The sequence below is a fragment of the Narcine bancroftii genome, chromosome 9, assembly GCF_036971445.1.
Source record: "Narcine bancroftii isolate sNarBan1 chromosome 9, sNarBan1.hap1, whole genome shotgun sequence".
Classification (NCBI taxonomy): domain Eukaryota; kingdom Metazoa; phylum Chordata; class Chondrichthyes; order Torpediniformes; family Narcinidae; genus Narcine; species Narcine bancroftii.
This window is the reverse complement of record NC_091477.1, coordinates 114067716-114086116: the sequence shown is the minus strand read 5'-3', so window position 1 is coordinate 114086116 and position 18401 is coordinate 114067716. Positions and strand designations below refer to the sequence as shown.

At 44.0% G+C, this 18401-nt stretch overlaps 1 protein-coding gene across 2 annotated transcripts in view; it reads left to right on the top strand.

Annotated features, from left to right (window-relative positions):
* Window positions 1-4785: 4785 nt before the first annotated feature.
* Window positions 4786-18401, top strand: part of plod2 (procollagen-lysine, 2-oxoglutarate 5-dioxygenase 2) — a 144889-nt gene continuing 131273 nt past the window's right edge. For both annotated transcript variants that reach the window (XM_069897388.1, XM_069897387.1), the window contains exon 1: window positions 4786-5067. In XM_069897388.1, the coding sequence (XP_069753489.1) occupies window positions 4968-5067 (100 nt within the window). In that variant the 5' untranslated portion in view covers window positions 4786-4967. The remainder of the gene's footprint in view (window positions 5068-18401) is intronic.

The following is an 18401-nucleotide window of genomic DNA, read 5'->3' as shown; positions in this document are numbered from 1 at the left end:
GATTTTGGAAGCCCTCTTCAGGCAACGGTCTTGGTAGAACACGTCGATGGGTGGGGGGGAGGGGGAGACCCCAGTGATCCTCTCTGCTACTCTTAAGGTCCTGTAGATTGATCTATCTCTCGTCAATCCTAGCATTTCCAATTGCATGCAGATCCTTAATTGTTGCTACATCTTCATGTTGTCTCTCAGTGACGTGCACGAAGGTACACAAGGTTTTTAAACGTAAATATTACCTCATCTTTCACTGATTTTTTAAAATCTTGTGCCCTGTGAATAATTAAAGTTTTCAAATTATTTTTCTTCAGTTATGTTCTTACCCACTCACTCAGCTGGACCATCTCCCTGTGAAGCCTCCTTATATCTGTCAGTTCCACATTCGCAAAGACCCTTGGTTCTAATTTCTGTCTTATATCATGAAGGTGGATGCAAAAAAAATTGTTTAATTGCTCTCTGTCATTTCCTCATTCAATGTTGTAAATTTTTATCTCTCTCTGTTTCTCTATCTCTGCCTCTGTTTCTTTGTCTCTATCCCTCTCTCCTACCCCCACCACCCCATCCTTAACTTGCCTTTGCTTTTCCTTTATATACCTTAGAAGCTTTCATTCTGGGTTTTTTTGCCAATTTTTCTCTCATATTTATCTTGGCTTTCCAAATCAATTTCTTGCACTTCCTTTCCTGAATTATAAAATCCTCAGGGCCACTACAATTCCTGTGGGAAAAAAAAAACAGGAAGAAGGAGGAATTGGGTAACATCAGGAGGAGGAAAACAATGTACAACATTTTGGGTCAGACCCCCTCATCAAGACTCATTTATTCTTAGGACCTTTGTAATACTCTTCCTTTAATTTCTTCTATCAGCCAAGCATGGACAAGTATTTGCTTGTGGGTTTTTTTTGTGCCTTATATATTTTTTATGTAAATTATGCACAATTTTTTTGATATGCCAGTCCTCTGTCATACATCTCCATGTAATTCCCAGTCAATCCAGGCCAACTTTCCCTGTACCATTGTGGTTTCCTTTAACACCATCTAATACCATCATTTCGGATGGATTTTTTTTTCCATCTATCTTTCGCTTCTCTCCTTAATATCTTCTCAGATTCCAGCAGAGGTAACCTTTGTGTTCTCACATCACTCATTCATGGCTTTTTCTCTTCCTTCAATCTCCCCCCACCTGGATCCATCTACTTTTTCTCTTCTTTTCTGTCTCCCTTTTTGTCTGCTACCTATCACTCACCTGGCTCTGTTTCCCAACCCCCCCTTCCCTCACCTGACTCTATCTACCCTTAATCCTGCATCCACCAACCACCTACTGGCTCCTTACTCACCATTCCGCCCCCCCCCCTCTGCTTTAAACCAGCTCTCCTCCCTCTCCATTATCTCTCTTGATGAAGAACCTCAGCACAAAATGTTGACAATTCCTTGCCCCTAGAGATACTGGTCGACCTGCTGAGTTCCCCTTTTTCTCTCAATTCCAGCAACTGTAGTCTCTTGTGATTCACTCTTTGGATTGAAATACATTACAGACAACACAGAATGAGTTCCTCAAGCCCACCTAGCCTGCACCAACCCTCAAGCATTATTAACAGCTTCCAGATATTACCTCTACCAGGATCAACTTAAAATGTCTCGGGTAAACTACCAAACCAAGTGCCTTTAGAATGTGGGAAGAAACCAGAGAGATTGATGGGGTCGCAATGAGAATGTGAAAACTTCACATTGAGAGCCCCAGAGGTCTGGACCAAACCCGGGACACTGAATGAGCAGCTCCACTAACTGTACCACTGTACTACCAGCTGATGTTATGGTCCGTCTGCCACTTTACAACTAAATTATCAATTAATCCTATCTCATTGCACCAACCAAGGTCTAACTTTCTGCTTCCTCAGTTCTTTTCTCAGTATAAAATTAAAAATTGCAGGAAACATTCAGCGGGTAAGATGCATATGTATGATATGAAGAGAAACAGAGTAATTTAGATTGTTTGTTTGGTGTACTGAAATACAGTGAGATGCTTTGCAATCGGGCAATCCAATTCGTACAGCTTGTACAATAATACCAAATAAATAGACAATAATAAGTGCAGGGAACAGTCTAACAATAATGAAATGTAGCCTCTCTACATCAGAGGCACTGGATGCAGGCTGGGACATTACTAGGGTGAGCATTTTCACTCTGTCTGCATCAGTGACAGGGATCTCCTAGGAGCTAACCATTTCAATTCTCCACCCCTCTTCCATGTTGACACATCTGTCCATGGCCTCATGTACTGTTAAACCAAGACCATCTGTAAATTGGAGGAACAACACTTAATTTTTCACCTTTCCACTCACCAACACGATGGCATTAACATCGACCTCTCTGGTTTCTGCTAGCCTACTTCCCATTTTCCCTTCCTTCTCCATCCCCCTCCCCTTATTTGTTGGTGTGTTCTCCGTCTCTTATCCATCTTTTACCTCCTGCCTGTGGGACTGTGCTTGTCTTCCTGTCCCTCCTTTTCCCCCCCCACCCCCCCCCCCACTGTTTAGTTCAGCTGTCTGTTTACCCTTTGCTCATACTTTGATGAAGGGCTCAACCCTGAAACTATATTTTATATTGTATATAGCTATGTTTTATAGGAGATAAATTGTGGCAGGTTTTTTTTAGTTTAGTTTAGTTCACATACCGATACAAACACTTCAAAACAGATCTCATTTAAAAATGCCAGACAGTTCAGGCTCTGGGTGCCTTTGCACAAACTTTGAAGAGTGCCTAAAGGACTTCACAAGTAGATGTTAAATGGAATAATGTGGAATAATGGATTATTATTTTGGAAAGCAATGGATGAACAAACTCGAAGATTAGGTCCGGAGCCGCAGTCTGTCTGAGTGCAGTTGGCTGTTCTAAGAGGGTCATGTGGTTTTCTCTGAGTGAGAGAGAATTCAGTTCTACAGCTCAGCAACAGCTGGGACTGGAACAGGACAAGCTGGAAAGCTTGTGGAAGATGGGTTGTGAGTTCTTCATTCAGCCTGGTCAAAGCCCTTGTGGTCCATACAAGAAGAGGATAATGTTTTGCTTGAAATGAAGGAAACAAAAGGAACTCTATGGTGACATGAAAGAAAGAGGATATCTGGAAAATCCTGATGGGAAAAGTTTCTTCAGCAAGAAACTGAAGAGGCTGATTGAAAGGGACCAGTTGTGGGCAACAAATCTCTCTCTGAAAACTGACAAGAACCTTCCTGAATGGTAACCATTTACCTTTCAACCATCAAAGCCTGGTGAAATTCGTAAATGTTAAATTCTGTGCAGAGTATAAGAATTGTCTGCAACCAGTGAACTTGGAGGAGTGAGAAGTGAGATTGGACTGAGAATTAAAGAACTTTTCTGAACTTACACACACATTACATACACGCGTGCTTAGAATTAGATGGGGTTAAGTAAGTTGAAGTTTGATTCTGTTTTCATGTTTAAAGATAATTAAAAGTAACTTTTGTTTAAGTAACCATTTGTCTTGGTGAATTTCTATTGCTGCTGGGTTTTGGGGTCCCCTGGGCTCATAACAACTTTAATCACAGATTTTGGTGTTTCACAGCAATCAAATTATGCAGGCTATGGTGAAAGTACAAATACATTGAGCAGAGAATAGAGAAAGGTATAGTTATAGTTACAGTGCATCATCTTTTCCCAGTGTGGGATCCATTCAGGAGTCTGATAACATGAATCTGGAGATTAGTGCTGTTAAGTACACTTTTTTTTAAACCAAAAATAGTCTTTATTCATGATAAATTATTTACAAACAGACATTCAAAGCCTCTTCCCATCCTTAGTTTTGTATCCATACATTCCCATCACTGCACATTCTAACGTTTAGTTCCATTTACTTCCCCCGCCCCCCCCCCTCCTTGTTGTTTGAGGAGTTTCCCCTGAGTGTCATCCCCTCAATGATGCCCGGTAACAGAAGGACTGTGCTCCTTCCCCACAGCATCCTTGAGTTGAGTTGGTTGCCTCAGTGCGAACCTCAGCACGTACGCCTGCAGCCTAGAATGTGCCAGTTGGCGGCATCCCTCATTAGCCCCTTTTCCACTAGCACCCTGTCCCAGGAATTAACCGGGAATTTACTGGGACGGGGTCCAATGGAAAAGGAACATTGTCCCAACACCGGCATCAAATGACATCATTTCTTGCTGGGGATTAACCACCTCTAACCCTACTCGTATCCCTGGCATTTGCTGACACAGGTGTACTGATAAAACCAGTGGAAAAGGGACAGCAGAAAGTCACCTGTTCCCAGTTGAAGGTAGAACACTCCAATCCCCAGGAATGAGTGTGTTCAGTCGAAAAGTAATTAGTGTCCTAGTTAAGGGGGGGCCCAGTGGAAATGGCACAAAGGGCTTCCTATCCCAGGGCAATTAACTGGAAAAGGGGACTTCTGACATCTGGGTGTGCTGGAAGACCCACAAGTTCTGGACAAGACCGATGAATGTCATTCACCGACTTGTGGGTCTTCCAGCACGTCTGACTCTGTGTGTGTCCCTGGGCGTTCTCAAGCACACCTGTCTTCTCTGTCACACAGAAGAGAAGGGAGTGGATTGAATCCTTCAATATTTTAGTTGTTGGCTCAAGCCAGTGAGAGTTTTAGACCAATTGGATGGAGAGTGAAAGTTAATTCTGACCTGCTGACTCTTGCCAGCATTTTCTATTTTTATTCTGCAGTTTAAGAATCCTGAACGTGTTGATCCGGATTAAAGTTTGCCTGAAACAAGCTTTAAGACCCTTAGTCAGGAAGCTCCTCCCAAGTCCCACACTCCGAGGGAGGCAGCAAGTTGGAGGAGGAGGGGGGTTAAAAACTATTCTGCAGGTTTAAGCCTGTAGAGCCCACAGCCTGGGGGTGGGGGAGACGTACGTGTGGTGCGCGCTCTCGCGAGGGCGCGCCCCGGACCGCTCTGTCCCTCAGGCTCAGTCGGTCGGTGGAGTCGTCGGAGCTGGCCATGCACCTCCTCGGGCGCCGCAGTCCCCCTCGCCTCCCGCTGCTCCTCTCGCTGCTTGTGGCCAGCTGCTCGGCCGGGGGGCAGCCGCGTCTCTCTCACGGTGAGTTCCCAGCACGGAGTGGACCCCCAGGTCCAGGTCGGAGTTGCACCGGAGGGGGGTCTCCCCCTCTTTTAACGTGGGCAAGTTGTTGTCGGATAAAACTGAAGGGGGGTAAGGGGGGGGAGGGAAGGGGGGAGAGAAGGGGGGAGAGAAGGGGGGAGAGAAGGGGGGAGAGAAGGGGGGAGAGAAGGGGGGAGAGAAGGGGGGAGAGAAGGGGGGAGAGAAGGGGGGAAAGGGGGGGAGAGAAAGGGGGGAGAGAAAGGGGGGAGAAAGGGGGGGCGAGCTCAATCCAGCTTTGGCATCGAAGTTTCACTGAAGTTTGCTGGGTGACTCGAGAGGCCACTCGGGCCGACATGGTCCGGCTCGACCGTGGTAGAAGCGGAGGTTTCCCGGAGTCTGACACCTCCCCCGAAGCAACAGGTTTATCTCATGCGGTCGGAAGCAGAGTTTCGGGTGAATTCCCGTCTCGTCCCCCCACCCCACCCCCCCGTCCCCGTTAATTGCCCCCCCCCTCCCCATAAAGCGTCTCCTTCAGGCCCCTGGCAGATACATTCCCGCAAACCGCCTGGGACCGTCCTGCGAGCGAAGGGGCACGTAATTCTCCGGCGAGAGACTTCGTTCCCAACGCTCTCCCTTGCTGGTCTCTGCTCGCGTTTCCCACGACCCCCGTGAATGAAGGGAAGCCCCTTGCACCAGGGTCCTAATGACTTGGTTGTCCCATCCTTAAACTTGGAAGATTCCTCCTTTAGGTCACTTTTTTTTAAAAAAAAGCAATGTTTCAGAATATTTTTCAAGTGAAACTGTTCGGCTGCTCAAATAGACAGGTTGTTTGCCCGGCCAACAAATTATAGCATTCTTCCCACATTTTTATCCCCTTTTCTACTGAACGAGTCTTTTATTGTTGGAGTGAAAAGTCCTGTTTTGTTTAAAAAAAAATACTAGTTGCTTTTGAATCCCACTTATTTATGCACTTGGGAGGCAAGATTCAAATAACAGAAGAGACTTTACTAACTGATGCCATATCAGAAAACTGTTCACACTCATAGACGCGCGCCCCACAGTGGTGCCCTACTGTACGAGTGGTGTCCACTCATGTACACGCGCCCCACAGTGGTGCCCTACTGTACGAGTGGTGTCCACTCATGTACACGCGCCCCACAGTGGTGCCCTACTGTACGAGTGGTGTCCACTCATGTACACGCGCCCCACAGTGGTGCCCTACTGTACGAGTGGTGTCCACTCATGTACACGCGCCCCACAGTGGTGCCCTACTGTACGAGTGGTGTCCACTCATGTACACGCGCCCCACAGTGGTGCCCTACTGTACGAGTGGTGTCCACTCATGTACACGCGCCCCACAGTGGTGCCCTACTGTACGAGTGGTGTCCACTCATGTACACGCGCCCCACAGTGGTGCCCTACTGTACGAGTGGTGTCCACTCATGTACACGCGCCCCACAGTGGTGCCCTACTGTACGAGTGGTGTCCACTCATGTACACGCGCCCCACAGTGGTGCCCTACTGTACGAGTGGTGTCCACTCATGTACACGCGCCCCACAGTGGTGCCCTACTGTACGAGTGGTGTCCACTCATGTACACGCGCCCCACAGTGGTGCCCTACTGTACGAGTGGTGTCCACTCATGTACACGCGCCCCACAGTGGTGCCCTACTGTACGAGTGGTGTCCACTCATGTACACGCGCCCCACAGTGGTGCCCTACTGTACGAGTGGTGTCCACTCATGTACACGCGCCCCACAGTGGTGCCCTACTGTACGAGTGGTGTCCACTCATGTACACGCGCCCCACAGTGGTGCCCTACTGTACGAGTGGTGTCCACTCATGTACATGTGCTCCACAGTGGTACACTACTGTAACTGCAGTGAGAAGGGTGTGTTCTTGCAAGGTTATAAAATAATTCACTTTATCCTGTCTCTATAACGGCTCCTTTTGTTTTTGAGTCCTTTGAAACGATGATTGTTTTGAACTGTAATTTCACTGCGTTGTAATAAAGCTTCAGGGTGCAAATATGTACAAGCGGATGGGGCCAAAAATAGTGGGGGGGGGGGGGGTCAAATTTTGCTCGATATTGGCCTTTACACGAGTCTATCTGGTAAGTTTTGGGTAAACGCTTATCAGGCTGGAGAAGGTGAGGTGCTTAAGTATATGAAGTGCAGATTGGTGTTGGCTGCAAAATGGTGGTGAGGGATGTGGACAGCTCTGATTTTTGGGGGGGGAATGTAAAGACAAACTCAGAGGGTGCCTGTTGGATGAATGAAAACCAGCAAATGGTGACTAATGCTGTCAAATTTGCCATTTAGAAAATGTGTAGATGGTGCAGTTTCTGTCCTTAATTCAGTCATTCAAGAGGACAGCTTCTTTCTGGAGCATAAAATCTGGAAACAATCAGTACATGTGGAACGAGAAGCAGAGTTAATATCTTCATTTAAAGACCTTTCACCAGAGTTCATTTTCGATATGAAACACGGGCTCCGTGTTTCTGTTCCTCAGATGCTCGCGGAGTATTTCTAGTATTTTCAGAATTCTAGCACGTAGTTATTGATCTTCATGCTAATAATTTATAATGTGGATGATCGCTTGATGTAAAACCTCATGCACATTTACCCATTTCACAGCCAATGTTCAAGCGAATCAGGAAAAGGGCAAACCAAAAATGCTGAGCGTAATCAACAGGTTAAGTAGCATCTGTGAAACAGTCAACGTGAAACATCAGTTGCAGATGAAGGAGGAACGAGGGAATCAAAAGAAATCACTGTTAAAGAGTGAAATTAGAGGTGCATCTAAAATAATCATTATGGACTTGGCATTCCAATTAAGAGCTTTGGCTTGAAGAAAGTATTTGTGGTGTGTATAATGATGGTTTTCCAGATCAGTGTAGACACGCAGGAGCCTGCAGATGCTGGAATCTGAAGCCAAATGCCATCAGAGGTCAGCAGGGGTGGGGGGGAAGGATGGTCGTTGTTCCAGATCAGTGTGTTGAATGACTAACTTGGTGTTCTGAAAACAGTCAGGGGTCATTTGGTCATCCGGTTAAGAGTTCTCCAAAGGACAGTGAAAGAAATTTATATTGAAATTGGAAATGAGCTAACTTGATCTGAATTCAAGCTTTATCAATGCTGATACCGATAATGATCCTTGAGGACTAAATTATATTGAGCAAATGACCAATAAAATTGAACAACTCTGTGTCACATGTAGTAAAAATACCAAAATGCTGGAAGAACTCGACAGGTCTTGCATTGTCCATAGGAGGTAAAGATGTGTAAACGTTTTGAGCTTTGGTTTAAAAAAAAATATATCTCATGTATATTTAGATATATTTGTACATAATATATATTTATATCTCTCTCTCTCCTGTCTTAATATATATACAAATACACATTTTACCTCCTATGGACGCTGCAAGACCTGCTAAGTTTCTCTAGCATTTTTGTGGCTATCTGCAGATTTCTGTGTTTCACATGTCTGCTGTATGAAGGAAAATAGGGCAAATGTCCCAGGAGCCGTGGAGGATATCTGTGGGAAGCGAATGAACTTTAAAATGGGGATAGTAGGTGCACGCTACATCTTCAAATTCCACAGATTCTAAGTGGGTTCCCACAAGATGGGAAGTAGCAAAGGTACTGTATGCCACACCTACATGCCTACTGTTAAGAAATAAGGGAAAATGAAAGGAGGGTGCTTCTGACTAGTTTATCCCACATCAAATATAAGGAATCTGTTATTAAGTAAATGATACAAGATGTCCAATAACCACAGATGCTATAATTTTCAAAGTTCAGATTTTTTATCAGATTGACAACCCTGAGATTCTTTTTTTTCCTGCAGGCCAGGCAAAAATTCTCTTGTCGTTAATGCAAAACACTGTATGCAAGAAGAGTGCATACAGTTCTACAAAGAGAAAAATGTAAATAGGTGCAACACAGAAAATATTCAATAAGAAATAATGTGCAAAGTCAGACTCTCTGATTGAGTTTGTTGTTGAGGAGACTAATGTAGGAGGAGTAGCAACTTTTCCTGAACCTGGTAGTACGAGTCTTGTAGCACCTAGACCTCTTTTCTGATTTGGAGGAACAACTTCTTCCCATGGTTTAGGGGAGACCGCAGAGTGATAGGTGCCTGGATTGCATTGCTGGGGGTGGTGGTGGAGGCTGGTACAATAGGGACATTCAAAAGTCATAGATAGGCACATGTAAGAAAAATAGAGGGTTATGGGTGTGAGTTAGGGAAAAATTGTATAGGCCTGGAAGTCAGCCTGAAGAAAACTGAGGTCCTCCATCAGCCAGCTCCCCACCATGACTACCAGCCCCCCCACATCTCCATCGGGCACACAAAACTCAAAACGGTCAACCAGTTTACCTATCTCGGCTGCACCATTTCATCAGATGCAAGGATCGACAATGAGATAGACAACAGACTCGCCAAGGCAAATAGCGCATTTGGAAGACTACACAAAAGAGTCTGGAAAAACAACCAACTGAAAAACCTCACAAAGATAAGCGTATACAGAGCCGTTGTCATACCCACACTCCTGTTCGGCTCCGAATCATGGGTCCTCTACCGGCACCACCTACGGCTCCTAGAACGCTTCCACCAGCGTTGTCTCCGCTCCATCCTCAACATCCATTGGAGCGCTTACACCCCCAACGTCGAAGTACTCGAGATGGCAGAGGTCGACAGCATCGAGTCCACGCTGCTGTCCAGAATGGAGGACCATCGCCTTCCCAAGATCGTGTTATATGGCGAGCTCTCCACTGGCCACCGTGACAGAGGTGCACCAAAGAAAAGGTACAAGGACTGCCTAAAGAAATCTCTTGGTGCCTGCCACATTGACCACCGCCAGTGGGCTGATAACGCCTCAAACCGTGCATCTTGGCGCCTCACAGTTTGGCGGGCAGCAACCTCCTTTGAAGAAGACCGCAGAGCCCACCTCACTGACAAAAGGCAAAGGAGGAAAAACCCAACACCCAACCCCAACCAACCAATTTTCCCTTGCAACCGCTGCAATCGTGTCTGCCTGTCCCGCATCGGACTTGTCAGCCACAAACGAGCCTGCAGCTGACGTGGACTTTTTACTCCCTCCATAAATCTTCGTCCGCGAAGCCAAGCCAAAGAGAGTATAGTAGCTTGGCAGAAAATTGAGGCTGAAAGGCCTGAACTGTGCTGTAATGTTCTTTGTTCAATCTCATTGAAATGTACAATTCTGTGGAGATTGATAGGGTTGATGTGGAGTTTTTGATCATCATGGCCAAATTGTATTTTCAGCATATGCTTTTACTCCACTGTCTGCTGAGGTTTATAACTCAGTTTCTTGGGTCTCTAATCTGTCAGACATTCCTCCCATAGTTCTCCTTTCTCTTCAACTTGAAAGTTGTTTAATTTCTAACTTTTCCCATTTGTAATCTCTTCCATCAGACTGAAACATTCACTGTTTCTCTCCCAACAGTCGCTGCCGATCGGCTGCAGATTTCCATCTTCTGTTTTTATTTAACCATCTCCACGGTGAAGTGATGTTTCTTTATGAAAATATCAAATGTTGTTTGTAAAAGTATTCCTATTCATTTTCTGCAGTCCAAATCTGGACTAATTTAGGCCTCTATTTTTGCACTCCTGGGGTGAAAATGTGAGTTCAGCCAGATGTGCAAGATCAGGGTAAGGGTAAGTGTTTTAGGTCAGTAAGGTGACATCAGTGTCAAGGCATGAAGGCAGGAAACAAATATTTGTGCATTGCAAGCAGGAGCAGGTTCCAATCTATTTTCTTTAAAGATGCATTTAGTCACTGCAAAAAATATCCTCAAAAGTAGCACACAAGTATTTGCTGGATTTATGCAGATTTTTTTTTCAATAGGAACATTTGTGAATACTGAAAATTATTTTCCTGGCAAACATAACTTTGTGTGAAGTTTTGTTTCAATAATGAATCCCAGTACCTAAACAGGCACTCTGAAAGCAGTGAGGTGTAGGCATGTTCTGGTTTTTTTCAATCAGATGTAAAGAATTAATGGGTGGCGGCACACATACTCGTGGCGAACCAGCCCCGCTTGTACCGCCTCGTGGCGGGGCAGCCGTCGGAGGACCTCCTTGCTTCGTGGCTTTAGCCCAGTGCGCGCCTCAGGCAGATGCTACGACGTCACCGCCCACGCGGGGGCGGAGCTCACGCTGCCCTTAAAGGGGCGCGCGCGGGATTTGAAATAAACGGTCGTTGAGAACCTCCAACGTGGTGGACGTGAGTCTCTTTCATCATAGGTTCCGCTGCAAGTGCACGTTTCTTAAGGTATGATTTGATTATTAGCTGAGAGATGGGGTTAGAGTTGGGGATGGGTTGTTTTTCATTTGACTGTGGCAAGCAAGAGGAATTTTCTTAAATCATGGGACAGCACAGTTAGTGTAGCGGTTAGCACTGCGAAACGGGCCCAGGGTTCGAATCCTGCACTGTCTGTAATAAGTTTGTACATTCTCCCCGTGTCTGTGTGGGTTTTCCCCAGGGGCTCTGCTTTCCACCCACCCTTCAAAACGTACTGGGGGTTGAGGGTCATTTGGTGTAATTGGGCAGCACGCACTTGTAGGCCGGAAGGGTCTGTTGTCATGCCGTATGCCTAAATTTTAAAAAAATTAAATTTTAAAAATCTTGAACTTCTCATACAGTATTTATGAAAACTTTGAGCTCAAATATGCTACCTACATGCAAAATATTATTTGAGAGTTTGGGGTATCTCTTTTGACCTGGCAGTTGGCTTTGACTGGAGGATGGAGAAAAGTTGGAGATCTTTACTGCACCTATATCATGTAACAGAGTAACATGCCGTCGGCTGAGTTGTCGGTGTGGTAAAGTGACGACACTATAAAATGAATACCTGGATTCATCAATTCCAACTGTGAGAAAGTAAGCGCAATGATTATAATTACAACCATTCCCTTTCTGACAATTAGGAGATTGTCTTCTGTGAATGCAATATCAGATTGCAACCCTTGTGAGAATAGATTCTTTAATTGAGGAGTGGAAACAAAAAAGCATCAGTTTTACAAAGATCCAAAACCACTCACTACTTGATAGCATGTTGATGCACTCTTAATGAGTTATTAATGACACAGTAAAAACACAACACTGGAGAAACTCAGCAGGTCAAGCAGTGTCCTTTATATAGCACAGGTAAAAACACATAACTGGTGCTTTGGGCTTGAGCCCCTCATCAAGATGTGGGAAAATGTCGGCAGGCGTCCGAACAAAAGAGGAGGTTATGGTCGCAAAGGTAGGAGGTGATCCTTTTTCTTTTCTTTTGTTTTAATTATTATTAATGACACCGTTCCTTCAGATGAAATGAAAAGAACATTCTTGCACTTGTAAAGGATCTGACCATTCACAGGACATCTTGAAACATGCAATTGCCGCAGAAGAAAATCCCAGGCCAATTAAGGAAAACTAGTCCTCCCCGAGCCACTTGTAATCAGGAGATCGCATTGATGTTTAACAGAGATTTATTCCATGTGCAAGATGATCTCTGCTTCATTGTTCTGTGATGTGAAGATGTGGTAATGAAGATGTTTGAATGTAAACATTGTTTAGAACAGAGAAATTTAATTTCATGTTAATGTCTCTTGATTATTTGAGCTGTGACTGGGTCAAGTGATTGATTTGTATATTTGGAGTTGCTGATTAGTTTTAATAGCGTTAAAGCACGGTGACAGGCCCTTCTGGCCCCCAAGCCCATGCTGCTCAAATGCACCAATGAACCTGTAAATCCCATTTGCAGATCTTTGTCAGTTTTACCCATGCAGCCTTAAAAATTAATCCCGATTATATACTTCCTGCCTTTTTACAACTTCAATAATCATTAAAGCTTGCAAACACAGATTTAAAAGAAACATTTGTTGTGCTTTTGACATTGTGTATAATTCCAGCATCTCTGCTCTTCCAACGTGGGACAGAGATGGAGTTCTACACCGGCTTTTGTTATATAGCTTTCCTTCACTGCAAACTGTTCAGGTACTTGGAACTAATTAAAGAACTTCAGAAGTGCTTTGTTTGTCAACATCTTTGTGGGTAGAATTTCAGTTTGCAGAAAATAAGATGAGGGCAGGGTTTTGCTTCATCCTAATTTCCACCTTAATTTTTAACACTACATTTGGAGCCATTTCTTTTACCAAGCAACAAATAAAATGTATAGCAGGGATGGCCAACCTCTGTGGCACATTGGATGATTAGGAGGTGCATTGCACCCTAGTGATAATAATAATAATGTAAGCTTCCTCATGGCCAGCTCTCTCCCCACAGCCCCGTGTTGTCCCTCACACTGATCCGACTGCCCCGCTCTCTGCCCACAGCCCTATGTTCAGTCTCCACGCTGATCCCATTGCCCCACTCTCTGCCCACAGCCCCGTGTTCATCCCCACACTGATCCCATTGCCCCGTGCTCTCCGCATAGCCCCATGTTGGACCCCACACTGATCCCTACTTACAAATAAAAAGTTTACAGGTACACGACAGTATCTCCTATAGCTTTGCTTAGTATACAATATGGAGTTTTCACAATGTCCACGTCATATAATACCCAGTTCCACAAAACATACCGTGGGCGTAAGACATACCTGTAATTTAACTCCAAACATTAAATGCTTGGTGAAATCAAAACAGACTCAAAAGTATCATCAAGTAATGTTTATCTTGTTTTATATTCATGTAAAAATGCTAAATATATCTATTAAGATTTTTACAAGAACTAAATGGTGCATCTAAACTCGTGAGTGAAAAAATTGACGTACGGAATGTAAAACATTGGCCACCCCCATTGTATAGAATGGGTTGAGACATGGTTAAATGTTATTTTGAACTGTTCACTTGTTTCCTCTCGCTATGTGAAGAACTGTGTGCTTATTTTATGTGACTGATTCTGGGTAACTTTAATTAATTAACATCTTATAATATGGTAGTGCAGACTTTTTTTTTAAAAAAGTAACAGTGAGTTGTGCGCTTAGACATACTGGCTAAATGAAACAGGAATAATTTGTAATTTGAGCTGTTTTGCTTGTGGAATATGAAGTTTATTTTACTTGTACGCTGGCCATTATTTAAGTGACTTGGCAGGAGATGCTTGTCGAGCTGTCAGAGATTATAAATGACAGGCACTGGTGCCACTAAGGGGGTGGGGACATCAAAATGACTGTCTATAAAAAAAATTGGGCAATGTTTCAACTGAAATTTATTATTTTTTATGAAGATATCCCTGTACAACAACAAAAACATTTTTCGTAAGCCCAGTTTACATGTAGCAATATACCTACAAGACTAAAACTCTATGCTAATTTACTTTTTTTAAACCTTCTAATACGCTCCGGTCTGAGCTGTTGTTATGTCCTAATTACAATGATGTTTTGAATCATGTGGTTTCGTCTGCTCGCGCTACAAACATTCGCTGTTGTTTTCAATGCTGCTGGTATTTTTATAGTCACTGCTTTTTCAAAATTTCTGGTGTTTTAGATACAATATTGTGGTAATTAGTATCTATACTGTTACGTCGCTGACTAACAGACATAGAAATTCACCAAGATATTTATCATTTTTTTTCTTTTAAAACAATATATTTTATTATAACTACTAATTATATACATCTACTTAAATTAACCCCAACTCTGTGTGTGTATGTGTGTGTGATACCCAAACCATTATAACTTAGCCACAATTCTGGAAAGTCCTTTTAAAAGTTCCGGTCTTAGAAATCCTGTATTAAAACTCAGACTTTTAAATTGATGTCCAGAAGTAATCACTAAGGAGGTGGAAGAGACTGAGTGAATTGACTCACGAATCCTTGTTGAGTTTCTTGCTAAGAAATATCCTTCGGACAAACGGTTTTCACAATTCCCCTTTTCTTTGTATAGGGGAAACAAAACATGTGACTTCCAAGATACTTCCAAAAGCCAGGTATGGGGTCAGTCAAAATAACCATTACAGTGGTCACAATCTGATGCAGCAATTCTCTGGCTTCCTTTTCCCAGATATGGGTCAATCAAAGGGACCTTTCCTTTGGTCACGGTAGGGTTCAGTAATTCCCCTGACCTGAAGAATCAGCCGAATTGTCCATTTCCATTGAATTCAAACTTCCAAGTCAATTTTTCCAAATAAACTCTTGCAATTTTACCTTTCCATTTTCCTTCTCCATAAGAACGTTCTAACACTCATATTCAAGTCCTTAAAAAATCCTTTGAGGAATTGAGATGGGGATCGACTGGGGTAAAAAAAAAAATGTTGTTGATACAGTTGTGTCTCTGGTGACCCACAGCATGCTGAAGTGGGACAATGTGGCAAAGGTAATGAACTTCAACATCAGAGAGTGGTGCTTTAGTCCGAAATGGTCGCAATCTTCGAGTTCTGGTGCATAATCATTACTTGCCACCTTGAGCATAAGTGTCATCTTGAGCCTTGCGATTCTGAGTTACAATAATTTTATCTCCTTCCTTTAAAATCTATTGTGTTCACCATAATTTAGAACTCAAATTTTCTTTTATTGGACACACTTCAACATCAAGGAATAATGGTACCAACTCTGTTTGGAACAAGTATTTTATTTGCCTTGTATTTGAAAAATAAATTTTCATTATTGTCGAACAGGAAATAATATGCCACAATTTAAACAGCTGAATATACATAATAAAGAGGAACTTGGATAAGTTTTGTCAGGACTCTGAGACCCTTCTGTGGAAGTAGAAGCTTGGAGTTGTATCCTTTACTTGTGTGAGTGTGCACCCACACACCCCACGTGCCAGGGTGAAGCTGTGGAACCTTGCTGCACGTTTTATTGACTGTGGAACAGAGAAGGAGGAGTATCCTTTTAAATGCTGAGGAGAAGAAAGAAAATCCAGATTCACTCTATTCCAACTACCTGTTTCCACTTTTCCCTTTATTATGAACTCTTGTCACAGTGAAGGGGGTCAGAGAAATGTTTTGAGGACTATGTAAAGCTTCCTAGAAGAAATAACAGATTCAGTTCAACTCATGGGACCAGTGGAATCGGAGAAGGATCTTCTGGGTAGATGATGAGCCACTGAGTCTTCCTGTCGGGAACAAGCTTAAACAGCAAGAGGAACCAATTATTCATTTTTTTGGGGGGTGGGGGTATTTGGATGTTGCTGATGAGGCCACTATTTATAGTCCATATTTGAGAATGTGGTGGTCTATCAGGTGGAATTGGCCCCACAATGCTGTTGTGTAGTGCTCCAGGCTTTACAGCAACCATGATGAAGGGTGATGTGCTTCCAGGTCAAACTGGTACACGGTTCGAGAAGGAATCTACAAATGGAGGGGCTCCCATTTGTTTGCTTCCCTTGACCATAGTGGAATAAGCTGCCAGATTGGGACTTCTTATCGTTGCTGGAGTTGTAGGCAGTAGCAACTACCTGCTCTTAAATTCAACCCCTCTACCAGTGATGGATCACATCCCGTTCACCTTCTTGATGATCTCCTGCATCTGCAAACTCACCTTTACCTCCAACAGCACCTTCAAGCTCTCTTCACATCGTGCTCAATTCAACCTGGTCACTGTCGCTGGATATGAATCCTGGAACTGGCTACCTAACAGCACTGTGAGACAATTTTCAGTAGAAGAGCCGCATTACTCAAGGAAGTGGTTCCGTGCCATTTGGTGCTTGCAACAAGGGGTGAATAATAAATATTGGGCTTGCTGGTGGTTCCCAGGTCATGAAGATAAATGATAAAATACTTCATTGGGGAAAAAACGTGTCCATTTATGATTACAAAGCCAAAGAAAACTTTTAGAGATGAGATCAGGTCAAACGATGTCCATCAAGTCACAGCTTGTCCAATCTGATTGCATGTTGGTGCTTTTTAACTCACTTGCAAGATTTCTTTTTGATCTTTCTTCATCTGGCCTACTGAGTTCTATAAGAAGCCAAATTGGCTCTCCTCATTCTCCTGAACTCTGAATTCTGATTTGCCTTCCCAAATAAATCTAAGTTGAGCAACTTTACACTTCATTTTCCTCCCACCTGCTCATTTAGTCCACTCATTTAATCCATGTACATCCCTGCAGCTTCCAAATTTTTGAAATTTTGAAATATAGCACAGTAACAGGCCTTTCTGGCCCCTGAGGCACCAATTAACCTACAAACTGGAATGTTTTTGGAGGGTGGAAGGAAACTGGGGCACCCGGAGGAAACCCACGCAGACACTGGGGAAAATGTAAAAGCTCCTTATGGACGGCGCCGAATTCTAACCTGAGTTGCTGGTGCCTGTAATAGCGTTGCGCTAATGACTATACTAGTTGCACCAACTCTAATGCTCTCCAATGACTTGTGAATTCCTCACTTAGCTGATAACTATATACTCAGCCATGTAGTTAGCTATTTCTTGCCCTTTTCCATGTCATTATACTAGAACGCTTCCACCAGCATTGTCTCCGCTCCATCCTCAACATCCATTGGAGCGCTTTCATCCCTAACGTTGAAGTACTCGAGATGGCAGAGGTCGACAGCATCGAGTCCACGCTGCTGAAGATCCAGCTGCGCTGGATGGGTCACGTCTCCAGAATGGAGGACCATCGCCTTCCCAAGATCGTGTTCTATGGCGAGCTCTCCACTGGCCACCGTGACAGAGGTGCACCAAAGAAGAGGTACAAGGACTGCCTAAAGAAATCTCTTGGTGCCTGCCCCATTGACCACCGCCAGTGGGCTGATCTCGCCTCAAACCGTGCATCTTGGCACCTCACAGTTCGGTGGGCAGCAACCTCCTTTGAAGAAGACCGCAGAGCCCACCTCACTGACAAAAGGCAAAGGAGGAAAAACCCAACACCCAACCCCAACCAACCAATTTTCCCCTGCAGCCGCTGCAACCGTGTCTACCTGTCCCGCATCGGACTTGTCAGCCACAAACGAGCCTGCAGCTGACGTGGACTTTTACCCCTCCATAAATCTTCGTCCGCGAAGCGAAGCCAAAGATATTTCGAGAGAATCTGAGGCAGCAAACACCTTCAAGATGTATCATTGTCACTTCCTGTCACTCAAAGGAGTAATCTATCTCTAATTTTTTACACGTCTGATAGGCTCTATCAATAATCAGGGTCCTAAGGCTGCAGGAAACAATAGGTTTTAATGCACACAGGACTGACTGGCCTGGATCTAGTTAAAGGACTGCCAGAAAGGGGGAGATAACATGACCTTTAGGGCCAGTGCAAAAGGGGAGGAGACTTAAGGGATGAGTCATTAGTTGGTGGGCCATCCTCATTTCTACAGTAACTGGGAGAGGCTATACAATGGAGGAAAACATATCAGTGCAATGTCCCACTTCTAAAGCAAGTCATGAGAAA